This window comes from Hemiscyllium ocellatum, chromosome 45 (genome assembly GCF_020745735.1).
Source record: "Hemiscyllium ocellatum isolate sHemOce1 chromosome 45, sHemOce1.pat.X.cur, whole genome shotgun sequence".
Taxonomy (NCBI): domain Eukaryota; kingdom Metazoa; phylum Chordata; class Chondrichthyes; order Orectolobiformes; family Hemiscylliidae; genus Hemiscyllium; species Hemiscyllium ocellatum.
Genome location: NC_083445.1, coordinates 23,774,963 through 23,794,721, shown reverse-complemented (window position 1 = coordinate 23,794,721; position 19,759 = coordinate 23,774,963). Strand labels below are relative to the sequence as shown.

The 19,759-nt window shown below is 52.9% G+C and overlaps 1 protein-coding gene across 1 annotated transcript in view; it reads left to right on the top strand.

The window, feature by feature from the left end:
- The window catches only part of lmx1al (LIM homeobox transcription factor 1, alpha-like), a 288,153-nt gene that overhangs the window by 234,958 nt on the left and 33,436 nt on the right, over positions 1 to 19,759 (top strand). Inside the window, exons 4-5 of the mRNA XM_060855002.1 lie at positions 439 to 516; positions 2,799 to 2,916. Of these exons, the coding sequence (XP_060710985.1) occupies positions 439 to 516; positions 2,799 to 2,916 (196 nt within the window). The remainder of the gene's footprint in view (positions 1 to 438; positions 517 to 2,798; positions 2,917 to 19,759) is intronic.

The window sequence follows — 19,759 nt, the reverse complement described above, 5'->3', positions numbered from 1 at the left end:
GGGAGTATTCCATCACACTGCGGACTTGTGCCTTTTCAATGGTGGGCAGGGTTCAGGAGAGTCAGGAGGTGAGTTACTCACCGCAGTATTCTGAACCTCTGACTTGCTGTTGTAGCCACTGTGTTTATGTAGCGAATCCAGTTGAGTTTCTGGTCACTGGTAACCCCTAGGCGTTGATATTGGGAGATTCAGTGATATTTATGCAATTGAATGTAAATGTGCAGTGGTTAGATTGCCTCTTATTGGTGATGGTCGTAGCCTGGCATTTGTGGTGCGAATGTAACTTGCCACTTGTCAGCCCAAGCCTGGATATTGTTCAGATCTTGTTGCATTCAAACAGCTAAGCCAGTAGGAATGTAAGAGTTCACATGATGGAGAAATTCTGTGGACAATTATAACTGTATACCCCTGAGTGTAAATGGTTTGGTTTTGTCCCAGGTGAGAGAGACACTTGCTGCAGAGACTGGTCTCACTGTTCGAGTTGTACAAGTTTGGTTTCAAAACCAAAGAGCCAAGGTGAGAGCCCTTTTCTCGCAATTTCCTTTCACCCGTACCCCCACTATCCTGCGATTTGTTGAATCTGTGATGGGCCGACCTGCCAGCAATATCAAAGCAATCTTTTGCCCCACAGAGGGTGAAAACAGGCATCATGTAGCAATTGTGGCAGCACGATGCCAGGGACGCTGGTTCGATTCCAGCCTCGGGCGACTGTCTGTGTGGAATTTGCACATTTTCCCTGTGTCTGCGTGGGTTTCCCGCAGGTGCTCCAGTCCAAAGATGTGCAGGCCAGGTGAATTGACCATGGGAAATTACCCATCGTGTTCAGGGATGTGCAGGGTAGGTTGGTTAGCCATGAGAAATGCAGCATTGCAGGGGTAGGGTAAGGTCTGGTTGGGATTCTGTTCAGAAGGTCTCTGTGAAACAGCCAAATGGGCCTGCTTATACACTGTAGGGATCCTCTGATTTGATTAATCTTCCGTTTGGGTCAGAAGGTTGTGAATTCAAATTGCGTGTTAGGGCAGAGAGAGGGCTGGACTGCAGGAGGCGCTGTCTTTGGGTTGGGAGGTTATGTGAGATCTTCAGGCAAATGAGAAAAGAAATTCCATGAAGGTTTTATTGGAGATAAAAGGGCAGTGCACGTTGGTGTCTGAGTCCATCGTTATTACCCAAACAACAAAACTAGAAATCAAAATAATCTTCTCATTTATCCCTCTGCTGTTTGTGGCGTCTTGCTATTCATGTATTCATAGAATCCCTACAGTGTGGAAACAGGCCATTCAGCCCAACAAGTCCACACCAACCCTCCAAAGAGTAACCCACCCAGACCCATTCCCCTACCCTATTACTATTTACCCAATACAAACGTATCTAACCTACACATCCCTGAACATTGTGGGCAATTTAGCATGGTCAATTCATCTAACCTGCACAACTTTGGAATGTGGGAGGAAACCCACACAGACACGGGGAGAATGTGCAGTTGCCTGAGGCTAGAATCAAACCCAGGTCCCTGGCGTTATGAGGCAGCAGTGCTAACCACCAAGCCACCATGTGCTGTTTTCTGATATCCCAGCAGTGACTACACCGCCGAGGGTCACCTCACTGGTTGCCAAGCAACTTTGGTCTTCCTGAATGGAGCCACATAAATGAAAACTTGGTATTAGTCATCCAATCATACAGCACAGCAACAGACCTTTCGGTCCAACCAGTCCATGCCAACCAGGTTTCCCAAATTAATCTAGTCCTATTTGCCCGCTTTGGCACATATCCCTCCAAACCTTTCCCATCCATGTGACTGTCCAACGTTGTAACCAGATCTGCATCTACCACTTCCTCTGGCAGTTCATTCCACACACACACCAAAAGTTACCCTTCAGGTCCCTTTCAAATCTTTCCCCTCTCACCTTGAACCTGTGCCCTTTAGTTTTGGACTCCCCTACATCAGGGAAAGACCTTATCTATTTACTCTATCCATGCCCCTCATGGTTTTATAAACCACCATAAGGTCGCTCCTCAGCCCTCGATGCTCCAGGTACAACTGTCTCGGCCTATCCAGCCTCTCCTGATAACTGAAACCCTCCAGTCTTGGAATATCCTTGTAAATCTTTTCTGCACCCGCTTTCCAATTTAATACCATCCAATCTGTAGCAAGGCGACTGGGCAGTGGAGGTCTATATCAAGTACCGAGAGGTACTCACAATGTGGCGTTACCAATGTCTTGTACAGCTGTAATTTGAAGTCCCGACCTCTTTACTCAACGTTCTGACAAATGAAGGCAAGCGTGCCAAATACCTTCTTCACCATCCTACCTGCCAACGCCCTTCCAAGGAGCTATGTACACGCACCTCTAGGTCTCTCTGTACAACAACACTCCCCAGGGCCCTGGCATTTAGCATTTCAAAGTGGAGGTTTGCAGACCCTCTACCCTGTTAAAATCAATGTCAATTTTGATAGGGGCCTCTACTGCCAGGTGTCCAGAGCAGCTGCCTGTTTTAAAAAAAGGCACAAATGTACCTTTTAATGTAGAAAATGGAGCCTGGGGACACAAATGTGGGGCGCTCCCTTGATGGGATATAAACCCCTGTCCCTAGAATATCAGCCTGTCTTCCTGGACCAGTAATCCATTGGCTAGGCCAGCAAAACAGAATAGTTCCAGTTGCAGAGTGGGGAGCCAGGAGGCCCAAGTTCAAATCCCACTAGCTCCAGAAGAATAAATACCATCCCAGAACAGGTTCACAAGGCAAATGTAAAGCGTTCCAGTTGGGTTTACCTTTGCTTGGTGTTTTGACCCTGTCCAGATGAAGAAGCTAGCCCGGAGGCAGCAGCAGCAGGAACACGAAGAGCTGAGCTGCCAGAGGATGGGCAGTCGGCGGAATGCCAATCGAGGAATGAGGCAGCTTCCCCAAAACAGAGAAGGTGAGCAACTGTGACGGGGGGGCTCAGCAACCAAACCGAGCACCGGGTGGGCAAAGCAGCGCGGGGCAGCGAGCCGCTGCTAAGGCTGTGCACGAGAGGTTTACTGGATCAGGAATGAGTGACCCGACCATCACGTGTTTGGGGGGATGTTGGGGTGCGAGAGCAGCTGGAGTCCCTCTCAACACACAGGAGGTGAACAAAGGACTTTTGAAAGAGTACTAAAAATCACATTTGTAGCAAAATATAAAGGGGGTCATTCAGCCCATGGTGTCGATGTTGCTGGTTCAATGAAGGAGCAATTCTCGAAGTGCCATTCCCGTACATTCTTCTTGTAACCTTGTAGATCATTCCTTAAAGAGTAACACTCTAAATCCCTGGGAATGCCCTGACTGGATCAGTGCCCACCCCACTCTCAGGGAGAACACTGCATCAGTGTCCACCCGACTAATGGGCAGCATACTGGATCAGAGTCCACCTCATCTCAGGCAGCACGCTGGATCAGTGTCCACCCCAATCTCAGACGCACACTGGATTATTGTCGACCCCACTGTCAGGCCGCACACTGGATCAGTATCGACCCCACCCTCAGGCAGCACCCTGGATCAGTCTCCACCGTACTCTCAGACAGCACACTGGATCAGTGCCCACCCCACTCTCGGGTAGCACACTGGATCAGTGCCCACCCCACTCTCAGGCAGCACACTGGATCAGTGTCCTCCCCACACTCAGACAACACACTGGATCAGTGTCCACCCCACTCTCAGGCAGCACACTGGATCAATATCCACCCCACTCTCAGGCAGCACACTGGATCAGTATAAACCTCACTCTCAGGCAACACACTGGATCAGTGTCCTCCCCACTCTCAGACAGCACATTGGATCAGTGTCCACCCCACTCTAAGGCAACACACTGGATCACTGTCCAACCCACGCTTTGATAGCACACTGGATCAGTGCCCACTCCACTCTCAGACAGCACACTGGATCAGTAACCACCCCACTCTCAGACAGCACACTGGATCAGTGTCCACCCCACTCTAAGGCAACACACTGGATCACTGTCCAACCCACGCTTTGATAGCACACTGGATCAGTGCCCACTCCACTCTCAGACAGCACACTGGATCAGTAACCACCCCACTCTCAGACAGCACACTGGATCAGTGTCCACCCCACTCTAAGGCAACACACTGGATCACTGTCCAACCCACGCTTTGATAGCACACTGGATCAGTGTCCACTCCACTCTCAGACAGCACACTGGATCAGTAACCACCCCACTCTCAGACAGCACACTGGATCAGTGTCCACCCCACTCTAAGGCAACACACTGAATCACTGTCCAACCCACGCTTTGATAGCACACTGGATCAGTGCCCACTCCACTCTCAGACAGCACAATGGATCAGTAACCACCCGACTCTCAGACAGCACACTGGATCAGTAACTACCCCACTCTCAGAGAGCACACTGGATCAGGGTCCATCTCACTCTCTGGCAGCACACTGGATCAGTATCCACCTCACCCTCAGGCAACACGTTGGATCAGTGTCCACTCCACTCTAAAACAGCATGCTGGGTCAGTTTCCACCGCACTCTCAGGCAGCACACTGGATCAGTGTCCACCCCACTCTCAGTCAACACACTGGATCAGTGTTACCAAACTCTCAGGCAACGCACGGTATCAGTGTGCACCCCAAGCTCTAAGAGCGCACAAAATCAGTGTCCAAGCCTCTCTCACGCAGCACATTGGATCAGTATCCACCACACGCTCTGAAAGCACACTGGAACAGTGTCCACCCCACTCTCAGATATCACACTGGATCAGTGTCCACCCCACTCTCAGATAGCACACTGGATCATTGTCCTCCCCACTCTAAGGCAACACACGGGATCACTGTCCAAACCCACGCTTTGAGATAGCACACTGGATCAGTGTCCACCCCACTCTTGGGCAGCACACTGGATCAGTGTCCACCCCACTCTCAGGCAGCACACTGGATCAGTGTCCACCCCACTCTCAGGCAACACACTGGATCAGTGTCCAACTCACTCTCAGGCAGCACAATGGATCAGTGTCCACCCCACACTCGGGCAACAAACTGGATCAGTGTCCACCCCACTCACAGGCAACACACTGGATCAGTGTCCACCCCACTTTCCAACAGCACACTGGATCAGTGTCCTCCCGACTCTCAGGCAGCACACTGGATCAGTGTCCACCATTCTCTCTGATAGCACACTAGATCAGTGTCCACCCCACTCTCAGGCAGCACACTTGGTCAGTGTCCACCTAAATCTGAGGTAGAACACTGAATCAGTGTCTGCACTACTCTCAGGTAACACACTGGATCAGAGTCCACCGCACTCTCTGGCAGCACGTTGGATCAGTGTCCACCCCACTCTCAGGCACCGCACTGGATTTGTATCCACCCCACTCTCAGGCAGCACAATGGATCATTGCCCACACCTCTCTCACGCAGCACACTGGATCAGTGTCCACCCCACGATCAGACAACACACTGGATCAGTGTCCACCCCACTGTCAGGTAGCACACTGGATCAGTGTCCATCTCACACTCAGGCAACACACTGGATCAGTGTGCACCCCACTCTCAGGCAGCACAATGGATCATTGTCCACCCCTCTCTCACACAGCACACTGGGTCAGTGTCCACCCCACATTCAGACAACACACTGGATCAGTGTCCACCCCACACTCAGGCAGCACACTGGATCAGTGTGCACCCCACTCTCAGGCAGCACAATGGATCATTGTCCACCCCTCTCTCACACAGCACACTGGGTCAGTGTCCACCCCACATTCAGACAACACACTGGATCAGTGTCCACCCCACACTCAGGCAGCACACTGGATCAGTGTGCACCCCACTCTCAGGCAGCACAATGGATCAGTGTCCACGATACTCTCAGATTGCACACTGGATCAGTGTACACCCTACTCTCAGACAGCACACTGGATGAGTAACCACCCCACTCTCAGGCAGTAAACTGGCTCAGTATCCTCCTCACTCTCAGGCAACACAGTGGATCAGTGCCCACCTCAATCTGAGGTAGAACACGGAATCAGTGTTCACACCACTCTCAGGTAGCACACTGAATCAGTGTCCACCACACTCTTAGGACACACACTGGATCAGTGTCCACCCCAATTTCAGGCAACACATTGGGTCACTGTCCACCCCATGCTTTGATAGCACACTGGATCAGTGTCCACCCCACTCTAAGGCAATACACTAGATCACTGTCCAATCCCACACTTTGATAGCACACTGGATCAGTGCCCACCCCACTCTCAGACAGCACACTGGATCAGTGTCCACCCCACTCTCAGTCAACACACTGGATCAGTATCCACCCCACTCTCAGGCAACGCAAGGGATCAGTGTGCACCCCAAGCCCTAAGAGCGCATATAATCAGTGTCCAACACTCTCTCTCGCAGCACATTGGATCAGTATCCACCACACACTCTGACAGCACACTGGAACAGTGTCCACCCCACTCTCAGATAGCACACTGGATCAGTGTCCACCCCACTCGCAGGTAGCACACTGGATCAGTGTCCTCCCCACTCTAAGGCAACACACTGGATCACTGTCCAAACCTACGCTTTGAAAGCACATTGGATCAGTGTCCAACCCACTCTCAGACAGCACACTGGATCATTGTCCACCCTACTCTCAGATAGCACACTGGATCAGTGTCAACCCCACTCTTGGGCAGCACACTGGATCAGTGTCCACCCTACTCTTCGGCAGCACACTGGATCAGTGTCCACCCCACTCTCAGGCAGCACACTGGATCAGTGTCCACCCCACTCTCAGGCAGCACACTGGATCAGTGTCCACCTCACTCTCAGGCAACACACTGGATCAGTATCCAACCCACTCTCAGACAGCACACTAGATCAGTGTCCACCCCACACTAGATCAGTGTCCACCCCACACTCGGGCAGCAAACTGGATCAGTGTCCACCCCACTCACAGGCAACACATTGGAGCCGTGTCCACCACACTTTCCAACAGCACACTGGATCAGTGTCCACCCGACTCTCAGGCAGCACACTGAATCAGAGTCCACCATTCTCTCGGGTAGCGCACTGGATCAGTGTCCACCCCACGCTCTGACAGCACACTGGATCAGTGTTCACCCTCCTCACACATAGCACACTGGATCAGTGTCCACTCCACTCTCAGACAGCACACTGGATCAGTATCAACCTCACTCTCAAGCAGCACACTGGATCAGTGTTCACCCCACTCTCAGGCACTGCACTGGATTAGTATCCACCCCACTCACAGGTAGCACAATGGATCATTGTCCACCCCTCCCTCACGCACCACACTGGGTCAGTGTCCACCCCACACTCAGACAACACACTGGATCAGTGTCCACCATACTCTCAAATTGCACACTGGATCACTGCACACCCCAATCCCAGACGCACACTGAATTATTGTTGACCCCACTCTCAGGCCGCACACTGGATCAGTGTCCACCCTACTCTCAGTCCACACACTGGATCAGTGCCCACCTCAATATGAGGTAGAACACTGGATCAGTGTTCACACCACTCTCAGGTAGCACACTGATTCAATGTACACCCCAATTTCAGGCGACACATTGGATCACTGTCCACGCCATGCTTTGATAGCACACTGGATCTGAGTCCACCCCACTCTCAGACAGCATTCTGGATCAGTAACCACCCCACCCTCGGGCAGCACACTGGATCTGTGTCCATCTCACCATCAGGCAACACACTGGATCGATATCCATCTCACCCTCAGGCAACACATTGGATCAGTGTCCACCCCACTCTCAGGCAGCCAACACAATCAGTGTTCAACCCACTGTCAGGCAACACATTGGATCAGTATTCACATCACTGTCAGGCAGCACACTGGATCAGTGCCCACCCCACTCACAGGCAACACATTGGATCAGTATCCACCACACTTTCCAACAGCACACTGGATCAGTGTCCACCATTCTCTCAGGCAGCACACTGGATCAGTGTCTTCCCCAATTTGAGGCGACACATTGGCTCACTGTCCACCCCATGCTTTGATAGCACACTGGATCAGTGTCCTCCCCACTCTAAGGCGCCACACACTGGATCACTGTGCAAACCCACGCTTTGATAGCACACTGGATCAGTAACCACCCACTCTCAGACAGCACACTGGATCAGTAACCACCCCACTCTCAGGCAGCAAACTGGCTCAGTATCCACCACACTCTCAGGCAACACACTGGATCACTGTCCAATCCCACGCTTTGATAGCACACTGGATCAGTGCCCACCCCACTCTCAGGCAGCACACTGCATCAGTATCCATCCCACTCTCAGACAGCACACGGGATCAGTATTCACCCCACTCTCAGACAGCACACTGGATCAGTGTCCACCTCACTCTCAGACAGCACACTGGATCAGTGTCCACCCCACTCTAAGGCAACACACTGGATCACTGTCCAACCCACGCTTTGATAGCACACTGGATCAGTGCCCACTCCACTCTCAGACAGCACAATGGATCAGTAACCACCCGACTCTCAGACAGCACACTGGATCAGTAACTACCCCACTCTCAGAGAGCACACTGGATCAGGGTCCATCTCACTCTCTGGCAGCACACTGGATCAGTATCCACCTCACCCTCAGGCAACACGTTGGATCAGTGTCCACTCCACTCTAAAACAGCATGCTGGGTCAGTTTCCACCGCACTCTCAGGCAGCACACTGGATCAGTGTCCACCCCACTCTCAGTCAACACACTGGATCAGTGTTACCAAACTCTCAGGCAACGCACGGTATCAGTGTGCACCCCAAGCTCTAAGAGCGCACAAAATCAGTGTCCAAGCCTCTCTCACGCAGCACATTGGATCAGTATCCACCACACGCTCTGAAAGCACACTGGAACAGTGTCCACCCCACTCTCAGATATCACACTGGATCAGTGTCCACCCCACTCTCAGATAGCACACTGGATCATTGTCCTCCCCACTCTAAGGCAACACACGGGATCACTGTCCAAACCCACGCTTTGAGATAGCACACTGGATCAGTGTCCACCCTACTCTTCGGCAGCACACTGGATCAGTGTCCACCCCACTCTCAGGCAGCACACTGGATCAGTGTCCACCCCACTCTCAGGCAACACACTGGATCAGTATCCAACCCACTCTCAGACAGCACACTAGATCAGTGTCCACCCCACACTAGATCAGTGTCCACCCCACACTCGGGCAGCACATTGGAGCCGTGTCCACCACACTTTCCAACAGCACACTGGATCAGTGTCCACCCGACTCTCAGGCAGCACACTGAATCAGAGTCCACCATTCTCTCGGGTAGCGCACTGGATCAGTGTCCACCCCACGCTCTGACAGCACACTGGATCAGTGTTCACCCTCCTCACACATAGCACACTGGATCAGTGTCCACTCCACTCTCAGACAGCACACTGGATCAGTATCAACCTCACTCTCAGGCAGCACACTGGATCAGTGTTCACCCCACTCTCAGGCACCGCACTGGATTAGTATCCACCCCACTCACAGGTAGCACAATGGATCATTGTCCACCCCTCCCTCACGCACCACACTGGGTCAGTGTCCACCCCACACTCAGACAACACACTGGATCAGTGTCCACCATACTCTCAAATTGCACACTGGATCACTGCACACCCCAATCCCAGACGCACACTGGATTATTGTTGACCCCACTCTCAGGCTGCACACTGGATCAGTGTCCACCCTACTCTCAGTCCACACACTGGATCAGTGCCCACCTCAATATGAGGTAGAACACTGGATCAGTGTTCACACCACTCTCAGGTAGCACACTGATTCAATGTACACCCCAATTTCAGGCGACACATTGGATCACTGTCCACGCCATGCTTTGATAGCACACTGGATCTGAGTCCACCCCACTCTCAGACAGCATTCTGGATCAGTAACCACCCTACCCTCGGGCAGCACGCTGGATCTGTGTCCATCTCACCGTCAGGCAACACACTGGATCGATATCCATCTCACCCTCAGGCAACACATTGGGTCAGTATCCACCCCACTCTCAGGCACCACACTGGATCAGTGTCCACCCCACTCTCAGGTTGCACACTGGATTAGTGTCCATCCAACGCTCAGGCAGCACACTGGATCAAGGTTTACCCAACTCGCGGAAAGCACACTGGATCTGTGCCCACCCCACTCTGATGCAGCCAACACGATCAGTGTTCACCCCACTGTCAGGCAACACATTGGATCAGTATTCACATCACTGTCAGGCAGCACACTGGATCAGTGCCCACCCCACTCACAGGCAACACATTGGATCAGTATCCACCACACTTTCCAACAGCACACTGGATCAGTGTCCACCCCACTCTCAGGCAGCACACTGGATCAGTGTCTTCCCCAATTTCAGGCGACACATTGGCTCACTGTCCACCCCATGCTTTGATAGCACACTGGATCAGTGTCCACCCCACTCTAAGGCAATACACTAGATCACTGTCCAATCCCACACTTTGATAGCACACTGGATCAGTGTCCACCCCACTCTCAGGCAACGCACGGGATCAGTGTGCACCCCAAGCCCTAAGAGCGCATATAATCAGTGTCCAACACTCTCTCTCGCAGCACATTGGATCAGTATCCACCACACACTCTGACAGCACACTGGAACAGTGTCCACCCCACTCTCAGATAGCACACTGGATCAGTGTCCACCCCACTCTCAGGCAGCACACTGGATCAGTGTCCACCCCACTCTCAGGCAACACACTGGATCAGTATCCAACCCACTCTCAGACAGCACACTAGATCAGTGTCCACCCCACACTAGATCAGTGTCCACCCCACACTCGGGCAGCACATTGGAGCCGTGTCCACCACACTTTCCAACAGCACACTGGATCAGTGTCCACCCGACTCTCAGGCAGCACACTGAATCAGAGTCCACCATTCTCTCGGGTAGCGCACTGGATCAGTGTCCACCCCACGCTCTGACAGCACACTGGATCAGTGTTCACCCTCCTCACACATAGCACACTGGATCAGTGTCCACTCCACTCTCAGACAGCACACTGGATCAGTATCAACCTCACTCTCAGGCAGCACACTGGATCAGTGTTCACCCCACTCTCAGGCACCGCACTGGATTAGTATCCACCCCACTCACAGGTAGCACAATGGATCATTGTCCACCCCTCCCTCACGCACCACACTGGGTCAGTGTCCACCCCACACTCAGACAACACACTGGATCAGTGTCCACCATACTCTCAAATTGCACACTGGATCACTGCACACCCCAATCCCAGACGCACACTGGATTATTGTTGACCCCACTCTCAGGCTGCACACTGGATCAGTGTCCACCCTACTCTCAGTCCACACACTGGATCAGTGCCCACCTCAATATGAGGTAGAACACTGGATCAGTGTTCACACCACTCTCAGGTAGCACACTGATTCAATGTACACCCCAATTTCAGGCGACACATTGGATCACTGTCCACGCCATGCTTTGATAGCACACTGGATCTGAGTCCACCCCACTCTCAGACAGCATTCTGGATCAGTAACCACCCTACCCTCGGGCAGCACGCTGGATCTGTGTCCATCTCACCGTCAGGCAACACACTGGATCGATATCCATCTCACCCTCAGGCAACACATTGGGTCAGTATCCACCCCACTCTCAGGCACCACACTGGATCAGTGTCCACCCCACTCTCAGGTTGCACACTGGATTAGTGTCCATCCAACGCTCAGGCAGCACACTGGATCAAGGTTTACCCAACTCGCGGAAAGCACACTGGATCTGTGCCCACCCCACTCTGATGCAGCCAACACGATCAGTGTTCACCCCACTGTCAGGCAACACATTGGATCAGTATTCACATCACTGTCAGGCAGCACACTGGATCAGTGCCCACCCCACTCACAGGCAACACATTGGATCAGTATCCACCACACTTTCCAACAGCACACTGGATCAGTGTCCACCCCACTCTCAGGCAGCACACTGGATCAGTGTCTTCCCCAATTTCAGGCGACACATTGGCTCACTGTCCACCCCATGCTTTGATAGCACACTGGATCAGTGTCCACCCCACTCTAAGGCAATACACTAGATCACTGTCCAATCCCACACTTTGATAGCACACTGGATCAGTGTCCACCCCACTCTCAGGCAACGCACGGGATCAGTGTGCACCCCAAGCCCTAAGAGCGCATATAATCAGTGTCCAACACTCTCTCTCGCAGCACATTGGATCAGTATCCACCACACACTCTGACAGCACACTGGAACAGTGTCCACCCCACTCTCAGATAGCACACTGGATCAGTGTCCACCCCACTCGCAGGTAGCACACTGGATCAGTGTCCTCCCCACTCTAAGGCAACACACTGGATCACTGTCCAAACCTACGCTTTGAAAGCACATTGGATCAGTGTCCAACCCACTCTCAGACAGCACACTGGATCATTGTCCACCCTACTCTCAGATAGCACACTGGATCAGTGTCAACCCCACTCTTGGGCAGCACACTGGATCAGTGTCCACCCTACTCTTCGGCAGCACACTGGATCAGTGTCCACCCCACTCTTGGGCAGCACACTGGATCAGTGTCCACCCCACTCTCAGGCAACACACTGGATCAGAGTCCACCTCACTCTCAGGCAACACACTGGATCAGTGTCCACCTCACTCTCAGGCAACACACTGGATCAGTATCCAACCCACTCTCAGACAGCACACTAGATCAGTGTCCACCCCACACTAGATCAGTGTCCACCCCACACTCGGGCAGCAAACTGGATCAGTGTCCACCCCACTGTCAGGCAACACATTGGATCAGTATTCACATCACTGTCAGGCAGCACACTGGATCAGTGCCCACCCCACTCACAGGCAACACATTGGATCAGTATCCACCACACTTTCCAACAGCACACTGGATCAGTGTCCACCCAACTCTCAGGCAGCACACTGGATCAGTGTCTTCCCCAATTTCAGGCGACACATTGGCTCACTGTCCACCCCATGCTTTGATAGCACACTGGATCAGTGTCCTCCCCACTCTAAGGCGCCACACACTGGATCACTGTGCAAACCCACACTTTGATAGCACACTGGATCAGTGCCCACCCCACTCTCAGGCAGCACACTGGATCAGTGTCCTCCCCACACTCAGACAACACACTGGAACAGTGTCCACCTCACTCTCAGGCAGCACACTGGATCAGTATAAACCGCAGTCTCAGGCAACACACTGGATCAGTGCCCACCTCAAACTGAGGTAGAACACGGAATCAGTGTTCACACCACTCTCAGGTAGCACACTGAATCAGTGTCCACCACACTCTCAGGACACACACTGGATCAGTGTCCACCCCAATTTCAGGCGACACATTGGGTCACTGTCCACTGCATGCTTTGATAGCACACTGGATCAGTGTCCACCCCAATTTCAGGCGACACATTGGGTCACTGTCCACCGCATGCTTTGATAGCACACTGGATCAGTGTCCATCTCACCCTCAGGCAGCACACTGGAACAGTGTCCACCCCACTCTCAGGTGGCACACTGGATTAGTGTCCATTCAACGCTCAGGCAGCACACTGGATCAATATTTACCCAACTCGCGAGAAACACACTGGATCAGTGCCCACCCCACTCTCAGGCAGCACACTGGATTAGTGTCATCCCCAATTTCAGGCGACACATTGGCTCACTGTCCACCCCATGCTTTGATAGCATACTAGATCAGTGTCCTCCCCACTCTAAGGCACCACACACTGGATCACTGTGCAAACCCACACTTTGATAGCACACTGTATCAGTAACCACCCCACACTCAGGCAGCACACTGGATCAGCGTCCACCCCACACTCAGGCAGCAAACTGGATCAGTGTCCACCCCACTCTCAGGCAACACATTGGAGCAGTGTCCACCACACTCTCCGACAGCACACTGGATCAGTGTTCACCCTCCTCACAGATAGCACACTGGATCAGTGTCCACTCCACTCTCAGACAGCACACTGGATGAGCATCCACTCCACTGTCAGACAGCACACTAGATCAGTATCAACCTCACTCTCAGACAGCACACTGGATGAGTAACCACCCCACTCTCAAGCAGCATACTGGCTCAGAATCCTCCTCACTCTCAGGCAACACAGTGGATCAGTGCCCACCTCAATCTGAGGTAGAACACAGAATCAGTGTTCACACCACTCTCAGGTAGCACACTGAATCAGTGTCCACCACACTCTCAGGACACACACTGGATCAGTGTCCACCCCAATCTCAGGGAGCACACTGGATCAGTGTCCATCCGACTCTCAGGTAGCACACTGGATCAGTGTCCACCCCACTCTCAGACAGCACACTGGATCAGTATCCACCCCAATCTCAGGGAGCACACTGGATCAGTGTCCATCCGACTCTCAGGTAGCACACTGGATCAGTATCCTCCCCAGTCTCACGTAGCACAATGGATCATTGTCCACCAGACTCCCAGGTAGCACACTGGATCAGTGTTCACCCCACTCTCAGGCAGCACACGGGATCAGTGTGCACCCCACGCTCTAAGAACAAAAAAAATCAGTGTCGAAGTCTCTCTCATGCATCATACTGGATCAGTATCCACCCCACGTTCAGACAGCACACTGGGTTAGTGTCCATCCTACTCTCAGGCAGCACACTGGATCAGTGTCCACCCCACTCTCAGTCAGCAAGCTGGATCAGTATAAACTTCACTCTCAGGCAGCACACTGGATCAGTGTCCATCCCACTGTCAGGTAGCACACTGGATCAGTGTCCACCCCACACTCAGGTAGCACACTGGATCTGTGTCCATCTCACCCTCAGGCAACACACTGCAACAATATCCATCTCACCCTCTGGCAGCACATTGGATCAGTGTCTACCCAACTCTACAACAACACACTGGTCAGTATCCACCTCACTCTCAGGCAGCACACTGGATCAGTATTCACCCCACTCTCAGGCAGCACTCTGGATCAGTATCCACCCCACTCTCAGACAGCACACGGGATCAGTATCCACCCCACTCTCAGACAGCACACGGGATCAGTATACACCCCACTCTCAGCCAACACTCTGGAACAGTATCCACCCAACTCTCAGACAGCACCCTGGATCCATGTCCACCCCACACTCAGACAGCACCCTGGATCAGTGTCCAGCCCACTCTCAGGCAACACGCTGGATCAGAGCCCAAGCCACTCACAGGCAACACATTGGAGCTGTGTCCATCATACTCTCGGGTAGCAGAATGGATCAGTGTCCACCCCACTCTCAAACAGCACACTGGATTAGTGTCCATCATACTCTCAGGCAGCACACTGGATCAGTGTCCACCCCGCTGTCAGGTAGCACACTGGATCAGTGTCCACCCCACTCTCAGATAGCACACTGGATCAGTATCCAAACCCACACTCAGACAGCACACTGGATCAGTGTCCACCCCACTCTCAGACAGCACCCTGGATCGGTGTCCAGCCCACTCTCAGGCAACACACTAGATCAGAGCCCAAGCCACTCACAGGCAACACATTGGAGCTGTGTCCACCATACTCTCGGGTAGCACAATGGATCAGTGTCCACCCCAATTGCAGACAGCACACTGGATTAGTGTCCATCATACTCTCAGACAGCACACTGGATCTGTGTCCATCTCACCCTCAGGCAGCACACTGGATCTGTGTCCATCTCACCCACAGGCAGCACACTGGATCAGCGTCCACCCCACACTCAGGCAGCAAACTGGATCAGTGTCCACCCCACTCTCAGGCAACACATTGGAGCAGTGTCCACCACACTCTCCGACAGCACACTGGATCAGTGTTCACCCTCCTCACAGATAGCACACTGGATCAGTGTCCACTCCACTCTCAGACAGCACACTGGATGAGCATCCACTCCACTGTCAGACAGCACACTAGATCAGTATCAACCTCACTCTCAGACAGCACACTGGATGAGTAACCACCCCACTCTCAAGCAGCATACTGGCTCAGAATCCTCCTCACTCTCAGGCAACACAGTGGATCAGTGCCCACCTCAATCTGAGGTAGAACACAGAATCAGTGTTCACACCACTCTCAGGTAGCACACTGAATCAGTGTCCACCACACTCTCAGGACACACACTGGATCAGTGTCCACCCCAATCTCAGGGAGCACACTGGATCAGTGTCCATCCGACTCTCAGGTAGCACACTGGATCAGTGTCCACCCCACTCTCAGACAGCACACTGGATCAGTATCCACCCCAATCTCAGGGAGCACACTGGATCAGTGTCCATCCGACTCTCAGGTAGCACACTGGATCAGTATCCTCCCCAGTCTCACGTAGCACAATGGATCATTGTCCACCAGACTCCCAGGTAGCACACTGGATCAGTGTTCACCCCACTCTCAGGCAGCACACGGGATCAGTGTGCACCCCACGCTCTAAGAACAAAAAAAATCAGTGTCGAAGTCTCTCTCATGCATCATACTGGATCAGTATCCACCCCACGTTCAGACAGCACACTGGGTTAGTGTCCATCCTACTCTCAGGCAGCACACTGGATCAGTGTCCACCCCACTCTCAGTCAGCAAGCTGGATCAGTATAAACTTCACTCTCAGGCAGCACACTGGATCAGTGTCCACCCCACTCTCAGACAGCACCCTGGATCGGTGTCCAGCCCACTCTCAGGCAACACACTAGATCAGAGCCCAAGCCACTCACAGGCAACACATTGGAGCTGTGTCCACCATACTCTCGGGTAGCACAATGGATCAGTGTCCACCCCAATTGCAGACAGCACACTGGATTAGTGTCCATCATACTCTCAGACAGCACACTGGATCTGTGTCCATCTCACCCTCAGGCAGCACACTGGATCTGTGTCCATCTCACCCACAGGCAGCACACTGGATCAGCGTCCACCCCACACTCAGGCAGCAAACTGGATCAGTGTCCACCCCACTCTCAGGCAACACATTGGAGCAGTGTCCACCACACTCTCCGACAGCACACTGGATCAGTGTTCACCCTCCTCACAGATAGCACACTGGATCAGTGTCCACTCCACTCTCAGACAGCACACTGGATGAGCATCCACTCCACTGTCAGACAGCACACTAGATCAGTATCAACCTCACTCTCAGACAGCACACTGGATGAGTAACCACCCCACTCTCAAGCAGCATACTGGCTCAGAATCCTCCTCACTCTCAGGCAACACAGTGGATCAGTGCCCACCTCAATCTGAGGTAGAACACAGAATCAGTGTTCACACCACTCTCAGGTAGCACACTGAATCAGTGTCCACCACACTCTCAGGACACACACTGGATCAGTGTCCACCCCAATCTCAGGGAGCACACTGGATCAGTGTCCATCCGACTCTCAGGTAGCACACTGGATCAGTGTCCACCCCACTCTCAGACAGCACACTGGATCAGTATCCACCCCAATCTCAGGGAGCACACTGGATCAGTGTCCATCCGACTCTCAGGTAGCACACTGGATCAGTATCCTCCCCAGTCTCACGTAGCACAATGGATCATTGTCCACCAGACTCCCAGGTAGCACACTGGATCAGTGTTCACCCCACTCTCAGGCAGCACACGGGATCAGTGTGCACCCCACGCTCTAAGAACAAAAAAAATCAGTGTCGAAGTCTCTCTCATGCATCATACTGGATCAGTATCCACCCCACGTTCAGACAGCACACTGGGTTAGTGTCCATCCTACTCTCAGGCAGCACACTGGATCAGTGTCCACCCCACTCTCAGTCAGCAAGCTGGATCAGTATAAACTTCACTCTCAGGCAGCACACTGGATCAGTGTCCATCCCACTGTCAGGTAGCACACTGGATCAGTGTCCACCCCACACTCAGGTAGCACACTGGATCTGTGTCCATCTCACCCTCAGGCAACACACTGCAACAATATCCATCTCACCCTCTGGCAGCACATTGGATCAGTGTCTACCCAACTCTACAACAACACACTGGTCAGTATCCACCTCACTCTCAGGCAGCACACTGGATCAGTGTCCACCCCACTCTCAGGCAGCACTCTGGATCCATGTCCACCCCACACTCAGACAGCACACGGGATCAGTATACACCCCACTCTCAGCCAGCACTCTGGAACAGTATCCACCCAACTCTCAGACAGCACACTGGATCCATGTCCACCCCACACTCAGACAGCACCCTGGATCAGTGTCCAGCCCACTCTCAGGCAACACGCTGGATCAGAGCCCAAGCCACTCACAGGCAACACATTGGAGCTGTGTCCATCATACTCTCGGGTAGCAGAATGGATCAGTGTCCACCCCACTCTCAAACAGCACACTGGATTAGTGTCCATCCTACTCTCAGGCAGCACACTGGATCAGTGTCCACCCCGCTGTCAGGTAGCACACTGGATCAGTGTCCACCCCACTCTCAGATAGCACACTGGATCAGTATCCAAACCCACACTCAGACAGCACACTGGATCAGTGTCCACCCCACTCTCAGACAGCACCCTGGATCGGTGTCCAGCCCACTCTCAGGCAACACACTAGATCAGAGCCCAAGCCACTCACAGGCAACACATTGGAGCTGTGTCCACCATACTCTCGGGTAGCACAATGGATCAGTGTCCACCCCAATTGCAGACAGCACACTGGATTAGTGTCCATCATACTTTCAGACAGCACACTGGATCTGTGTCCATCTCACCCTCAGGCAGCACACTGGATCTGTGTCCATCTCACCCACAGGCAACACACTGGATCAGTGTCCACCCCACTCTCTCGCAGCACATTGGGTCAGTATCCACTTCACTCTGAGGGAACACACTGGATCAGTGTCCACCCCACTCTCAGGTGGCACACTGGACCAGTGTCCACCCCACTCTCAGACAGCACACTGGATTAGTGTCCACCCAAATCTCAGGCAACACACTGGATCAGTGTCGAACTCAATTTCAGGCGACACATTGGCTCACTGTCCACTCCATGCTTTGATAGCACACTGGATCAGTGTCCACCCCACTAACAGACAGCGCACTGGATCAGTATCCACCTCACTCTCAGACTGCACACTGGATCAGTACCCACCCCACTCTCAGGCAGCACACTGGATCTGTGTCCATCTCACCCTCAGGCAGCACACTGGATCAATATCCATCTCACCCTCAGGCAACACATTGGGTCCGTATCGACCCCACTCTCAGGCAACACACTGGATTAGTGTCCATCCTACTCTCAGGCAGCAAACTGGATCGGCATAAACCTCACTCTCAGGCAGCACACTGGATCAGTGTCCACCCAACTGTCAGGCAACACACTGGATCAGTGTCGACCCCAATTTCAGGCGACACATTCTCTCACTGTCCACTCCATGCTTTGATAGCAAACTGGATCAGTGTCCTCCCCACTCTAAGGCAACACACAGGATCACTGTCCAATCCCACGCTTTGATAGCACACTGGATCAGTGTCCACCCCACTATCAGACAGCGCACTGGATCGGTAACCACCCCACACTCAGACAGCACACTGGATCAGTATCCACCCCACTCTCAGACAGCATACTGGATCAGTATCCTCCCCACTCTCAGGTAGCACAATGGATTATTGTACACCCCCCTCCCAGTTAGCACACTGAATCAGTTTCCACGCCACTCTCAGACAACACACTGGATCAGTATCCACCTCACTCTCAGGCAACACACTGGATCACTGTCCAATCCCACGCTTTGATAGTACACTGGAT